The sequence below is a fragment of the Pogoniulus pusillus genome, chromosome 35 (assembly GCF_015220805.1).
Source record: "Pogoniulus pusillus isolate bPogPus1 chromosome 35, bPogPus1.pri, whole genome shotgun sequence".
NCBI classification, from domain to species: Eukaryota; Metazoa; Chordata; class Aves; order Piciformes; family Lybiidae; genus Pogoniulus; species Pogoniulus pusillus.
The window spans coordinates 550,931-566,013 of NC_087298.1; the positions used below are offsets into that span (position 1 = coordinate 550,931).

At 54.8% G+C, this 15,083-nt stretch overlaps 1 protein-coding gene across 3 annotated transcripts in view; it reads right to left on the reverse strand.

Annotated features, from left to right (window-relative positions):
* The window catches only part of EXD3 (exonuclease 3'-5' domain containing 3), a 336,064-nt gene that overhangs the window by 225,460 nt on the left and 95,521 nt on the right, over positions 1 to 15,083 (reverse strand). For all 3 annotated transcript variants that reach the window (XM_064171098.1, XM_064171097.1, XM_064171096.1), the window contains exon 6: positions 14,858 to 15,025. In XM_064171098.1, the coding sequence (XP_064027168.1) occupies positions 14,858 to 15,025 (168 nt within the window). The remainder of the gene's footprint in view (positions 1 to 14,857; positions 15,026 to 15,083) is intronic.

Below are 15,083 nucleotides of genomic sequence, written 5' to 3' on the forward strand. Positions count from 1 at the left end.
ACACTGACAAAGGTTCCCCTCCTGTTCCCTGGCACCTCCTCTGCTGGCACCCAGAGCCCCTTGTGCTGCCCTTGGCCACCCTTGGGCAGAGCCTGGCTGCATCCTGCCCACACTGCCCTGCACATCTCTAGCACAGCACTGGGGGCAGCCCTCAGGCTGCTCTGCTGCCAGCTCCCAGCCCCAGCTTCAACCAAATCTCTGGCTCCAGACTTCACAACTACTCCACCTGCTTAGAGGCCAATGTGGTTCTGTGCTCCACAAGCCTCAGGTACCTCTCTCAGATCAGATGAGCATCCCCAGGCTGCAGCTGACCCATTGGTCAGCTTGCTGCTTCTGCTGCTTCTGCTCTGGGCATGAAGGGAGCTGAGCCTGCAAAGCATTAGCACCTGCTTTTCCTTCCCTCCCAGCCACCTCCATTTGCTGAGCTCACAAAAAGCCAGACCTGCCCCTCTGGAAATGTTGCTCCACCACTGATCTCTTTGGTCCCTCTGCTGGACAAGCAATCTGTCAGCTTTAGCACGCAGTGGCTGCCCCAGCAGCTGTCCCCTGCTCACATCCACGCTCAGACTGATCTGGCTGCAGAAGTGGTACCCAATGCCAGCTTTATCTCCACCTCTGTTCACTAGAAAGTGGCTTAGAGGTGAGCACCTGCTGAGGCAGCTTAGGCCTTCCTCTCCTGGATGCATTCTGCCCTGCACCAAAGGCAACCAATACTCGTTCAGCCAAAGCATGGAGCGAGGTTGCCTTCCAGCCCCAGTTCACACCACCACCACTGCTGCTGGTCAGAAGAACATCAGGGACACCACACAAGCTTTTTTGAACATCATTTTTACCTCACCCTGATGAAGAAGGTGAGGAAGCAGCCAGACAAATTCTCCTGCTGGCAGAAATGCCCCGCAGCAGGGAGCAGAGACAGCAGCAGGGCAGCAGCTTCAGCCATGGAATCACAGAATGGATTAGGTCAGAAGGGACCTCCAAAGGTCATCTGGGCCAATGTCCCTGCAGTGAGCAGAGACATCCTCCACTAGATCAGGTTGCTCAGAGCCTTCTTGAGCCTCACCTTGAACATCTCCAGAGATGGGCCTCAGCCACCTCCCTGGGCAACCTGCTGCAGTGTTCCAGCAGCCTCCTGGTACAGAACTTGCTTCTCACATCCAATCTCAATCTGCTCTGCTCTCATTCCAAAGCATTGCCCCTGGTCCCTGCAGGCCTGTGCAAACAATCCCTTTGCAGCCTTCATCCATGCACGAAGCCAAAGGTGGAAAGGGCCTCATGACCTGGGTCCTAGGAGCAAAGAGCCAAGGCTGGGCTGCAGGGTGCAGCTCCCTGGGCTGAAGGCAGATAACATCAGCATGTTTACAATAGGAATAATGAGAAGAGATATGAGGAACTGCAATAAAGATGAAAGTGTTTGGCAGCCGTGGCTGTGGTCTCCACTTGGAGCTATTTAAGGCTTTTGTTTTGTTACTATCATGGTTTGAATTGTTTCACTCCACAAACAAGTCCTGTGTAAAATGAGCCTATTTTTAACAGTCTGTGTAGAGAGGATAAGATCTGCAGCAGCAGCAGCAGCACCTCACTCACAGATTCATTCTGCAGTTAGAATCAAACCCTTTAATCGGGCAGGCAGCAGCTGTAACCGAGAAGGGGAGAGCCCCCTGCCCAGCCAAGAGCCAAGGCTTCCCCCTGGGCAGTGCCATGCTCTCCAGGGCCTGCTGGCACAGCAGCCAGGGCAGCTGGAAGCTCACAATGCAGGTGCAGATCACAGCATCACAGAATCACTTCTGTTGGAAGAGACCTTTGAGGTCAGGCTCAGGTTGGATCAGCAGGGCAACAAAAGTCCTGAGCAGCAGATTCCTCTCACTGTTCACCAGCATGCAGCCAAGGTAGGATGCAGGATGGGAAAGCTCTGGGAGCCACTGACACACTGGGAACTGCCTAGGAGAGTCCAGCCCAGAGCCAAAGCTGCTGCAGGCAGTGAACATCTCCTGTGAGGTTCCTGAGGCAGCTGGGGCTGGGAGCTGGCAGCAAAGGAGCCTGAGGGCTGCCCCCAGTGCTGTGCTAGAGATGTGCAGGGCAGTGTGGGCAGGACACAGCCAGGCTCTGCCCAAGGGTGGCCAAGGACAGCATAAGGGGCACTGGGTGCCAGCTGGAGCAGAGGAGGTGCCAGGGAACAGGAGGGGAACCTTTGTCAGTGTGAGGGTGCTGGAGGCTGGAGCAGGCTGCCCAGAGAGGTTGTGGAGTCTCCTGCTCTGGAGACATTGAGAACCTGCCTGGATGTGCTCCTGTGTGCCCTGCCCTGAGTGCTCCTGCTCTGGCAGGGGCTTGGGCTGGATGATCTCTGCAGGTCCCTTCCAACCCCTGACACACTAAGGGCTGGACAAGGTCACCTTCAAGGGTCCCTTCCAACCCAATGCATTCTGTGACTTTCAGCTTCTCAGGGTCTGCTCAGCCTCCCTGGAGCTCTGAAGAGATCACTGCTCGCTGGTGTGAGCAGCTGTGTCCCAGAGGTGCACTGCACTCGCAGGCAGTCCCCAGCACCTCACCTAACAGCAGCCAGGAGCACGCAGAGGCAGCAGCCCTGCCGCACCTGCAGGTGCTCAGCCCAGGCTACAGCAGTGCCACAGACATCTGGCAGAGGTTGCTTTGCCTCCCCCAGCTGTACTTGGGGCAGGTACATGATGATGCCAGTCCAGGAGAAAAGGTGAATCACTGCCTGGCTCCAACCCCCTCACAAGCTGTGAGTCTTCTCACAGCCCCGAGGGAGCTTTGGGTCGTTCTTGGTCGTACTTCTGCTCCAAGCAAGAACCATATTTGGCCACTTTGCAGCAGTTTTGTTTCCCATGGCTAAATACCTAAAAATACAGCAAAGCAGTGCTGGCCGAGGCTGGGGAAGAGCTCAGCGCTGGCCACTGCCACACTGCACTGTACCTACAAGGCCTGGAGCTGCACTGATTGCAGCATGGGGGAGGCTGCCCAAAGCTGACGTGCTCAGGCCGAGCCACGAGCACCAGAGCACCCTTCTAGACCACAAAAGCAGCAGCCTGGGGAAGCAGGAGTGCTCTGAAGTGAGCACACAGCCTCGGAGCAGCCTGCACCAGTGCCTGCTCCCCTCGGCTTGCTTTGAACGCAGCTGCTCTGCCTCGTCTAAAAATGGCTCTTCCCTCCCAGCGCAGCGAGCGCAGGAAGCCACAGGAGATGCTATCTGCAGGGGCATGTGCCTTGGGTGGCTCTACCCTGGCGGCTCAGGCACTTTTCCCACGGTGGGGGCAGCAGCAGAGGGCTAACCCTCGGCTTGGAGCGATGATGCAGCACAGACACAAAGGGCTTCTGATGAGTCCTGCGTTACTGAGCCCTGCTGCGAGCAAGTTGGGACAGCACAGAGGCAGAAGTGCCCGAGCCTGACTGGGTGCAGTGCTCTGAAGCAAGGCTGCAGGAATCCCTCAGAAGCCAGAGAGGTAAACAAGAGAGCAGGGCGCTGCAGGGGAGGCTCCGACGCCAGGGCTGAGAACATCAGTGGTCAGAGCTGGCTGCAGCACAGGGGCAGAGTAACAGAGCAGAAGGCACAGCACCTACCAAGCACTGGGAACATCTGGCTTGTGTTTGGGAAGCACTCACTGCAGCCCTGGGGCCGATCAGCGCTGCTCAGACCCTCTGAGTGCAGGGCTGCACAGTGCACGACAGCAGGTTAGGTGCTGCTCCCCAGCACACAGCACAGGCAGCTATCTGCAGGAGCATCCTCAGCCATGAGACAAACGTGACAATTCCCAGGTCCCCTTCCAAAAGAGCACCAACACAAGGCAGCAGGAGAGAGCCAGTCAGAAGGAAGGCACTGCAGGCTGCTCAGCCTGGAACAGTCCGAGGTAAAGGCAGAGAAGTACATCAAGGCTGAAACAGGGCAGCAAGAGGGAAGTGAAACAAACACCTCTGTGAGTTGTCCTCCTTCGCCACTGGAAGCAGTTCTAAGCCAAGCTTAGCTGGGCCAGCCCAGATGAGTGATCCTCCAGTGGCCTGCCCAAGCTTCCTGGGCACAAAGGCCACCCACCTTAAGCAGATCCTCCAGCTCCAGACTGTGAGGCTGGAGGTACTGCTCACTCACTCCCCTTCTCCAGGAGCCTGCTTGGGTGAGGAGAGCCCAGAGACGGTGAGAGCAGGAGCAGGAGCTGCCCCTTGAACTACTCCTTACCAGCAGCACTCAAGCTCCTTCCCAGCCATTTCACCAGGCATGGCCAAAGCAGAGGTGGCTCCAGATGATGTGGTGTTTGCAAGCAGGCAGCAGAGTGGTCCATGGCCCACGGGCTGGCTACCTCTGCTCTGCAGTGGCCTGAATCTAGCAGGCAACCTGCCATTAAAGCTGTCCTTAGCAGGAGGATTAAGTGAAGAGGGGGGAAAAAAGGTGGAGGCTGACATCATCCCTTTCAGAGAACAAACACCCCCTGTAGCAGTGTGTTTGTTGTTCTTGTCAGTTATTACCTTTGGTTTAAAAGAAACAAGGAAGATCAGACCAGAGGCTGAAACACAGCAGGAGCTGAAGGAACAAAGCTTTGCAATCAGGGTGGTGAACGGGGGGAGAGAATCACAGAACGACTCAGGCTGGAAGGGACCTCAGAGATCATCTTCTCCAACTCCTCTGCCATGGGCAGGGACACCTCTCAACCAGATTTGGCTGCCCAAGACAACCAGACACCTCTGAAGGTGTTCAGCCTGGCCTGGAACACCTTCAGAGAGGAAGCATCCACAACCTCTGTGGGCAGCCTATTCTAGACTCTCACCACCCTTGTGCTGAAGAACTTCTTCCTCAGCTCCAGCCTAACCCTGCTCTGCCTCAGCTCCAAACCATTCCCCCTTGGCCTGGCTCCCTGAGGAAAAGTCTCTCTGCAGCCTTCCTGCAGGATCCCTTCAGCCACTGGCAGCAGCTCTAAGGTCCCCCTGAAGTCCTCTTTTCTCCAGGCTGCACACCCCCAGCTCCCTCAGCCTGTGCTCACAGCAGAGCTGCTCCAGCCCTGGGATCATAGAATCATAGAATGGTTTAGGTTGGAAGGGTCCTCAAAGCTCATCCAGTCCCAACTCCCTGACATAGACAGGGACACCTCCCACTAGAACAGGTCACTCAGGGTCTCATCCAACCTGGCCTTGAACACCTCCAGGGAGGTTGTGGATCACTGAATCACCCAATGTGATCAAAGATCACATTGGGTGATTCAGTGATCCACAACCTCCCTGGGCAACCTGTGTCAGTGTCTCATGACCCTCACTGTAAAGAACATCTTCCTAACACCCAGTTTCAATCTCCCCTCTGCCAGTTCTAACCCATTCCTCCTCATCCTGTCATTACAAGATGATGTAAAATCATCTTTGTGGCCTACTCTGGACTCACCCCAACAGTTCTATGTCCAATATCCTGAGGACAGCTCAAAACAGTCCGAGTGAAGAAATGCACAACCTGGATGTTAGGAGGAAGTTCCTGGCAAAGAGAGTGGTTGGCACTGGAATGGGCTGCCCAGGGAGGTGGTGGAGTCTCTGTGGCTGGAGGTGTTGAAGCCAAGCCTGGCTGGGGCACTTAGTGCCATGGTCTGGTTGACTGGACAGGGCTGGGTGCTAGGTTGGGCTGGGTGAGCTTGGAGCTCTCTTCCAATCTGGTTGATTCTATTCTATTCTGGTCTGTTCTACTCTAGCCTGGTCTGGTCTATTCTATTCTGTTCTATTCTGGTCTAGTCTGTTCTGTTCTATTCTATTCTACTCTTTTCTGTTCTGTTCTGTTCTGTTCTATTCTACACTATTCTGTTCTGTTCCATTCTGTTCTATTCTATTCCACTCTATTCTGTTCTGTTCCATTCTGTTCTACTCTATTCTGTTCTGTTCTATTCTATTCTACTCTATTCTGTTCTGTTCCATTCTGTTCTATTCTATTCCACTCTATTCTGTTCTGTTCCATTCTGTTCTACTCTATTCTGTTCTGTTCTATTCTATTCTACTCTATTCTGTTCTGTTCCATTCTGACCTCTGTGCCAGGCAAGGTCATGGAACAGGTCATCTTGAGTGCCATCACAAAACACCTACAGGATGGCCAAGGGATCAGGCCCAGCCAGCATGGCTTTAGGAAGGGCAGGTCCTGCCTCACCAACCTGATCTCCTTTTATAATCAGGTTCCTGCCTGGTGAATGTGGGGCAGGCTGTGCATGGAATCTACCTGGACTGCAGCAAAGCCTTTGACACTGTCTGCCATGAGAAGCTCCTGGCCAAGCTGGCAGCTCCTGGTTTGGACAGATTCACTCTGTGCTGGAGCAGGAACTGGCTGGATGGCAGAGCCCAGAGAGTGGTGGTGAATGGTGCCACATGCAGCTGGCAGCTGGCACTGCCCAGGGGTGCCCCAGGAATCAGTGCTGGGCACAGTCCTGTTCAATATCTTTATTGATGATCTGGATGAGGGGATTGAGTCCAGCAGCAGTAAGTTTGCAGATGACACCAAGCTAGGAGCAGCTGTGGAGCTGTTGGAAGGTAGGAGAGCCCTGCAGAGGAACCTGGCCAGGCTGCATGGGTGGGCAGAGGCCAATGGGATGAGACTGAACAAGGCCAAGGACAGGTTCTGCACTTTGGCCACAGCAACCCCAAGCAGCACTACAGGCTGGGGCCAGAGTGGCTGAGAGCAGCCAGGAGGAAAGGGACCTGGGGGTGCTGGCAGAGAGGAGCTGAAGATGAGGCAGCAGTGCCCAGGTGGGCAGCAGAGCCAATGGCATCCTGGCCTGCATCAGGAGCAGTGTGGGCAGCAGGACAAGGGAGGTTCTTGTGCCCCTGTGCTCATCACTGCTCAGGCCACACCTTGAGTGCTGTGCCCAGTTCTGGGCCCCTCAATTCAAGAGAGATGTTGAGGTGCTGGAACATGTCCAGAGAAGGGCAGCAAGGCTGGGGAGGGGCCTGGAACACAAACCCTATGAGGAGAGGCTGAGGGGGCTGGGGGTGTTTAGCCAAGAGGAGGCTCAGGGCAGAGCTCATTGCTGTCTACAACTACCTGAAGGGAGATTGTAGTCAGGTGGGGAGTGGCCTCTTCTGCCAGGCATCCAGCAGCAGAACAAGGGGACACAGTCTCAAGCTGTGCTGAGGAAGTATAGGCTGGATGTTAGGAGGAAGTTGTTGGCAGAGAGAGTGATTGGCATTGGAATGGGCTGCCCAGGGAGGTGGTGGAGTCACTGTCCCTGGAGGTGTTCAAGCAAAGCCTGGATGAGGCACTCGGTGCCATGGTCTGGGTGACTGGATAGGGCTGGGGGATAGGCTGGACTGGATGAGCTTGGAGGTCTCTTCCAACCTGGTTGTTCTATGATTCTATGATTCTATTCTGTTCTATTCTGCTCTATTCTGTTCTGTTCTATTCTATTCTACTCTGTTCTGTTCTATTCTGTTCTGTTTTGTTATATTCTATTCTACTCTATTTTGTTCTGTTCTGTTCTATTCTATTCTACTCTATTCTGTTCTCTTCTACTCTATTCTGTTCTGTTCTGCTCTGTTCTATGTAAGTAAAGTAAGTAAAGTGAAAATAGCAAATGAGGTTACAAGTGGCTATTTGGAGTACTTCTCCTGCCCATGGCACCCAAATGCCCATCAGACAGGGGTAACAGCCACTGTTATTTCTACTCCTTCAACTGTATTGATCCTACCAACCCTTTCCCCTGTTGCTACTCTAGTTACTTATTCACTTTGTGCAATCCCAAACTAACTGCACTCTTGTCAGTTCCACAACTCAGCTCCTGGATGCTGACACCTGGTCTAGAGATTGCTGTCCTGATCCAAATGGCAATGAATTATTACCCATCTGAAGGGCAGTACAACACAGACATCATCAGGCTACCCCTGCCTGCCAGGCAGATGCACTATTAGTGTTCACTTGACTTGCACTTAGGTAAAAGCAGAACTCTCTTTGTCTGCAAAGCAGAGATGCTGAATGGCATTGTGAATGACATGTACACATGTCCCTTCTGCAGGCTGACACCAGCTATGTGCCTGCACAGCTTAAGCAATCAAATGGTTTTTAGCTTGTTCTTCACACAGGACAATTGCTACATGTCCCAACAGTCAGTTAGCTGAAAGCAAACCAGAACAAAAACTGCACAATAGTGCTTTTAAGGCTCACTTGTTAGAATCCAAACCAGCCTTACAGCAGCTGTGAGGCAGTTACCAGTCCCTACCAAAGATATGCAGCAGTAAAGCATAAAATAAAACCTATCCTTAAGCAGCATCTGAGAAAGCAATTTAATTTAGCTGCCACTTAGTGGCATTTTCACTATTGATACATCTCTTTACCACAGAATTTGTGCAAAAAAAACCCCAGCCTGAACATCCTGCAGTGCTCCATCAGCTGTAGCAGTGACCTGCAAAAACACAGCCTGGCTACTCCAGCACCCTGCATGCAGCAGGGCTGCAGACTGCAGCAGCCCTGAGTCAGTGCTGAGAACAGCACTGCACAGAGGAGTGGAGGCTGTGCTGGATGGAGGCTGAACCCTGCACTCCTGCACCCCAGGGCACCTCTATTGCTTTAAGCTTAACTTTTTGGCCAAACATCCTTTCTACCAAACGACTCCTGCAGCACTCAGGCATTGCTGACAATAAAACCTTTGACTTCATGTCTACAGAGCTTTTTTTTCTGCCTGCTCCACGACTTCTTCTATGACAGCTTTTAGTATCTGAATTGTAACAGAGAACCCACAGGACCTTCACTGAAAGAGCAGATATTAAGTGAATTTAACACAGAGAACCAACCTTCCTTTCGTGGAGGAGATGATTCACAGGCTCACAGGTGTCAGGGGTTGGAAAGGACCCAAGGAGATCACCAAGTCCAATCCCCCTGCCAGAGCAGCACCACACAATCCAGCTCAGGGCACACAGGAACACATCCAGGCAGGCCTGCAAAGGCTCCACACAAGGAGACTCCACAACCTCTCTGGGCAGCCTGTGCCAGGCTCTGGGACCCCTCCAGGCAAGAAGTTCCCCCTTGTGCTGAGCTGGAACCTCCTGTGCTGCAGCTTCCATCCATTGCTCCTGATCCTATCCCAGGGAGCAGTGAGCAGAGCCTGTCCCCCCCTCCTGACCCCCAGCCCTCAGATAGTTACAGACATTGATTCAATCCCCTCTCAGTCTTCTCTTCTCCAGCCTAAGCAGCCCCAGGGCCCTCAGCCTCTCCTCATCAGGCACTGCTCCAGGCCCCTCATCATCCTTGTAGCTCTCCACTGGACTCTCTCCAACAGTTCCTGTCCCTCTTATACTGGGGAGCCCAGAACTGAAGGCAGTACTCAAGAGAAGGTCTCACCAGGACAGAGCAGAGGGGGAGAAGAACCTCCCTTGATCTGCTGGACACACTCTGCTGAATGCCCCCCAGGACCCCATTGGCCTCTTGGCCACCAGGGCACATTGCTGCCCCAGGGATGCTCTCCCCCAGCACTCCCAGGTCCCTCTCCACAGGGCTGCTCTCCAGCAGTCACCTCCCAGCCTGTCCTGCTGCAGTTTATTCTCCCTCCCCAGGTGCAGGACTCTACACTTGGCCTTGTTGGACCTCATTTGGTTCCTCTGTGCCCAGCTCTGTCTGTGCAGGTCTCTCTGGATGGCAGCACAGCCCTCAGGGGTATCAGCCAAGCCTCCCAGCTTGGTGTCATCAGCAAACTTGCTGAGCAGCCTCTGTCTGTGCCCTCATCAATGGCATTGATCATAAAATCATAGACTCAAGTAGGTTGGAAGAGACCTCCAAGATCATCCTGAAGATGTCGAACAGGACTGGAGCCAGCACTGCTCCCTGGGGGACTCCACTGGTTAGAGCTCTGCAGCTGGACCTGGCTCCACTGAGCACCAATGGATTCCGGATGGATAGAACATGGCTGGAAAGGATTTCCTCTGCTTCTGAGAATGGAGGAATGCCAGCGGATGGCAACCCAAAAGCTGGTCTAGAGTTCAGCGCTCCTGTCCCCCCAGCAGCCCGGAGCAGTACCCCTGCGCGGCAAAGGGCAGGGGAGTGCCGCTGGTGGCCGGCAGGCAGAGGCTGCAGCGGGAGCGCTCTCGGGGCCGGGAATATTTCTGGTTGTCAGAAGCTAAAAAGATTATTTATTGTTTCCTTCCTCACGCCAGCTCCAGTGCCACCTGTTCCGAACTCGCCGCGAAGCTGTCGAAGCAGACAAGAACCGCGCCGCTGGCGGTGCGAACAGCGCTCACCGTGTCCGCGCCGGGCGGCCGCGGCTGCGGCACGGCCCCGCCGTCCCCCCCGCACTGCCACCGCTTACCTTGGGGAGCTGGTTAAAAACATGTAAATAAAATAAGGGCCGGGACAATGGAGGGCATTCAGCCCGCAGAAGGACAGCCGCCACCCTTAGACATGAAATATCGCAGCACATTAAGTCATGAGACCCTGCTAATCAGAGCTGACAGCGCTGAATGCGGCTGCTCGGCGGCGCAGCGCTGCGGAGGGCAGCGGAGCCTGCGAGCCTGCCAGCCTGCCCCGCGCAGCCACAATGCCTTTTATTCCCCAGGGGCTGCCGCGGACAAGAGCCCCCTTTGTCTGCCGGCCCCGCGGCCGCGGCGCAAGAGAGGCTCATTCAGGCGGCCCCAGACACTCTTTGAAAGGCAGGAGTGTAACAGAAGATGACCATGAAACACTACCCTGCCTTCTGCGAGCCCTCATTCTTCTCCGCTGCAGCCTGGCCCATTCAGCCTCGCCCGCTCGGCATCGCCCCCGCCCCGCTCAATCCCCGCATTGTCCCGGCCCCACCGCCAGCCTGCTCGCTCCCCACAAAGCCTCCGGCACGGCCCCGCCGCGGCCCAGGGCAGGGTGGCCACGGCCGACGGCTCCGGAGGACTCCCGAGCTGGGGCAAGGCTGCTTCGCCGGGAGCCGCCTGAGGGCATGGCGGAGCCGTGAGGAGCAGGGCAGGGAGCGCCGTCAGCAGCTGCGCGCTCCCTTCGCGGTCCAGCGGATGCAGACCCCCCCCAGACCCCGCCGGTACCTGCCCGCTCCTCCCGCCCCGCGGCAGCTCCGGTGCCATCCGCTGGCAGCGCTCCGCGGCCGCGGCCTCCCCCCCGCGCCCCAGTGCCGCTCTGCTGCGCCTGACTAAGGGCAGAGAGTCAGAACTCTGCTGGCTGGGAGACACCTGTGAGAGGAGTCCAAGCCTTAACCCAGCACTGCCATGCCCGCCGCTAAACCACGTCCCCCGGCAGCACCCGTCCGAGGCTGTGGAACACCTCTAGGGATGGGGACTCCAGCGCTGCCCCCGGCCAGACCTGTTCCCGGGCTTGACAACCCTTTTGGGGAAGAAATTGCCACTTATGTGCAAACTAAACCTCCCCTGGCACAAATATAGGACATTCCCTCTTGGCTTATCAGTTGTTCCATGAGAGAAGAGACTGCTCCCCACCTGGATCCAGTCTCCTTTCAGGGAGCTGCAGAGAGCAATGAGGTCTCCCCTCAGCCTCCTCCTCTCCAGGCTGAACACCTGCAGCTCCCTCAGCTGCTCCTCACAAGTTTTGTGCTGCAGACCCTTCTCCAGCTGAGTTGCCCCTGTCTGGAGTTGCTCAAGGAGGTGGTTGAGGACCCATGCCCTGAGATATTCAAGGCGAGGCTGGACAGGACTGTGGGCAACCTGCCCTGGCGGAGGATGTCCCTGCTGAGTGCAGGGAGCTGGACTGGATGAGCTGTGGAGGTCCCTTCCCAGCCAGCCCCTCCTGTGATTCTATGATGCTCTGGATTCACTCCGGCACCTGTGCCACCTGCACCATTCTGCACCAGCCCCACCACTGCCTGTCTACCACCAAAGGTTTTCTCACCACGCTCCCAACAGCCAACCCCTGTCTCATCAGAAGCCCTTCCACAGCTGCCTGCAAGCTCCTGGCTGCTGCCATCCATGGGGTGGTTGGGCTGTTGACCAGCTCTGCTGAAACAAGGCACACAGAGAGCACCAGATGTGCTTCAGCAACAATTAACCACCACGGCCATGCTCAGGGGGTTCTGGAATTGCTTTTTCTCCAAGGCCTCTGAGAGGGAAAAGCATCTTAGTGCTCAGGGTAGAGCTGGGGACCTCTGTGGTCCACACCCCACAAGCAGGAAATGCATCAGAACAGGCACAGGGAATAATGTTGCTCTAGAACAAACGTTTGGTGTCTTACTGTAAATACAGCAAGGCAATAAATAACTCTGGACCCTCAACACAGGAAGGGCATGGACCTGATGGAGCAGGTCCAGAGTAGGCCAGGAAGATGACTGGGGGAGCTGGAGCACCTCTCCTGGGAGGCCAGGCTGGGGGAGCTGGGGGTGTTCAGCCTGGAGTAGATAAGGCTCTGAGCAGACCTAAGAGCAGGCTGTGCCTGAAGGGTGACAAGCAGGCTGCAGAGGGACTGTTTGCACAGGCCTGCAGGGACCAGGGGCAATGCTTGGAAATGAGAGCAGAGCAGACTTACATCAGATGTAAGGAACAAGTCCTGCACCAGGAGGCTGCTGGAACACTGCAGCAGGTTGCCCAGGGAGGTGGTTGAGGCCCATCCCTAGAGATATCCAAGGCTCAAGAAAGCTCTGAGCAACCTGATCCAGTGAAGGATGTCTCTGGTCGCTGCAGAGATGTTGGTCTAGATGACCTTTGGCTGTCCCTTCCAACCCAAACCATTCTATGGTCCTATGACAGCAAGGATCTGGAAGCATTTCTGTCCCTTCAAAGGGTGGGAGACAGAAGAGCCAAAAATCCTACATGTGAAACTGCTTTGCTGCCCCATCTGAAAGAGAGGGCAGAGCAGGACAAACAGACATGCCACAGCCCACCACAAGTGCTCAGAGCCCTAGTTCCAGGGGGTTTGGGGTTAGTTGCTGTCAACTTAGGTATGAGCAGTCCCCAAGGGCAGTAAAAGATTTCCTGTTATTCTTGAAGATAATTCTATTCATCCCTCTGGCAACAAAACAAAACTAGAAGAAAGTTATGGCTGAGGGTAAGCAACAGCTGAGGTTTCCTGTTCTTCACACTGGGAACAAGCAGTCAAAGCTTTTCTGTGGAAGGCAGGACAGGAAAACAATTCCACCACACAAAAAGGCAGAGCTTTCCAAACCCAGATCTAGAACAAAACTGCATTTCTAATTAAAACAAGGAAGATCCCTGGAGCCTGGGGCTTCAGAATCACACTTGGATGAAGTCAGACACGAGGCTTCTCTGAGCATTTTCAGTCACACTCATAAACTGCATCGAGCAGAAGAGTTCGTTTCAAGGAGCTACCTATGAACTGCTCAGCAAACATGAGGATCACAGCACCACAGGATCAGAGGGACACAGGATGTCAGGGGTTGGAAGTGACCTCTGGAGATCATAGAATCAGTCAGGGTTGGAAGGGACCACAAGGATCATTGAGTTCCACCCCCCCTGCCCTGGGCAGGGACACCAGATCTTCCAGTCCAAGCCCCTGCCAGAGCAGGACCAGAGAATCCAGTGCAGATTGCACAGGCAGGGCTGGAAAGGCTGCAGAGCAGGAGACTCCACAGCCTCTCTGGGCAGCCTGCTCCAGGGCTCTGGACTCTTACAGCCAAGAAGTTCTTGCTCATGTTGAGGTGCAACTTCCTGCGCTGCAGTTTCCATCCCTTGCCCCTCTGCCATGCCAGGGCACAAGGGAGCAGAGGCTGTGCCTGTCCCTCCCTGACCCCCAGCCCTCAGACATTTACAGGCATTGATCAGGACCCCTCTCAGCCTTCTCCTCCCCAGACTCAGCCCCAGGGCTCTCAGCCTTTCCTCATCAGGCAGTGCTGCAGTCCCTGCAGCATCCTTGTAGCCCTCTCTTGGGCTCTGTCCAGCAGATCCCTGTCCCTCCTGAACTGGGGAGCCCAGAGCTGGATGCAATATTGCAGGTGAAGTCTCACTGGGACAGCGTAGAGGGGGAGAAGAACCTCCCTAGATCTGCTGGTCACACTCTTCTGAATGCCCTTCAGGGCCCCAGTGGCCTCCTTGGCCTCAAGGGCACTTTGCTGCCCATGCAGAACTTGCTGCCCACCAAATATCCTCCCTTCAGCGTGCAAAGCAATGGAGAAGAATGGAATTCCCTGTGCTGACCTGGGCATTGGGCTTCACTGGAGAGTGGGGTTACAAAAATGCTACTTGATTTTCCTCTCTTCTTAAACAAATTCTAGCTGTTCTGCACCCTCAAGTGTGACCCATCCTCCTTGGAGAAAAACAGACCTCTGGGTCCAGCCTGTCAAACCCCCAAGCAGGAAGAGGATTGTAGCTGGGTCCCAAGAACATCTGCAAGGCTATCGAGATGGCACCGTGATGCCAGGGATGCTCTGAGTGTTTAAACCAGAGGGTAAAAATCTGGCTGGGCTCAACTCCTGCTGGTGTCAGCCACTCAAAGTCAAGAGCAGTAAAACTTTCTGAGTGTAAGCCTGAATGGTAAAGAGGCTTCAAAACTCCTCATACTGCACAGTCTTTGATCAGGGTAACCACGGGGGACCAGAGACTTCCTGACCCATCCTCGCTGCAGGCAGATAGGAGATAGCACAGCAGGTCTGTGACCAACTGGTAAAATCCCTTCTGTTCTTGCCAAGGACAAGGAAAACTATAAAGAACACAACCACCCTCTTAAATTCTCTGAATTAAACCCTATTAACCTTATTACTTTCAAAGGTCAACAGAGAGGTGGAGGAAGAATTCCCTGGCACCCTGTCCTCAGCTGCTGGAAAAATCACGGCTGAGCACAGCCACCTCGTGTGCATGGGAAGGCCACGCTGAGCTGGGCCATTCACAGCATCCAGCTGCTGCCATGGAAGGGAATTCACATTGAAATGCATCCAGAAAGCGATGCAGGCACCAAGAGGGAAGGAGAGAGGCTGGTAGGTAACTGCATTTGAAAGACATGACCTACCTCTTTGTGAGCGCCCTGGCGGCAGAGATGCCTGACGTGCTCCAGCAAACAGTTCCGCTCTGCTGTATGGAGCTGGTAAATGCTGATCAGGGGGTCAAGAAGATTAGCTGGGCACTGGGCTAGCAGCCTGAGCACACGGGCCTGGAGCTTCTTCAGCTCGCTGCCAGACTGCAAAACAAAACCCACAAACCCACATGAAAGGAAAGAAATCAAAGCCAGGTTCGGT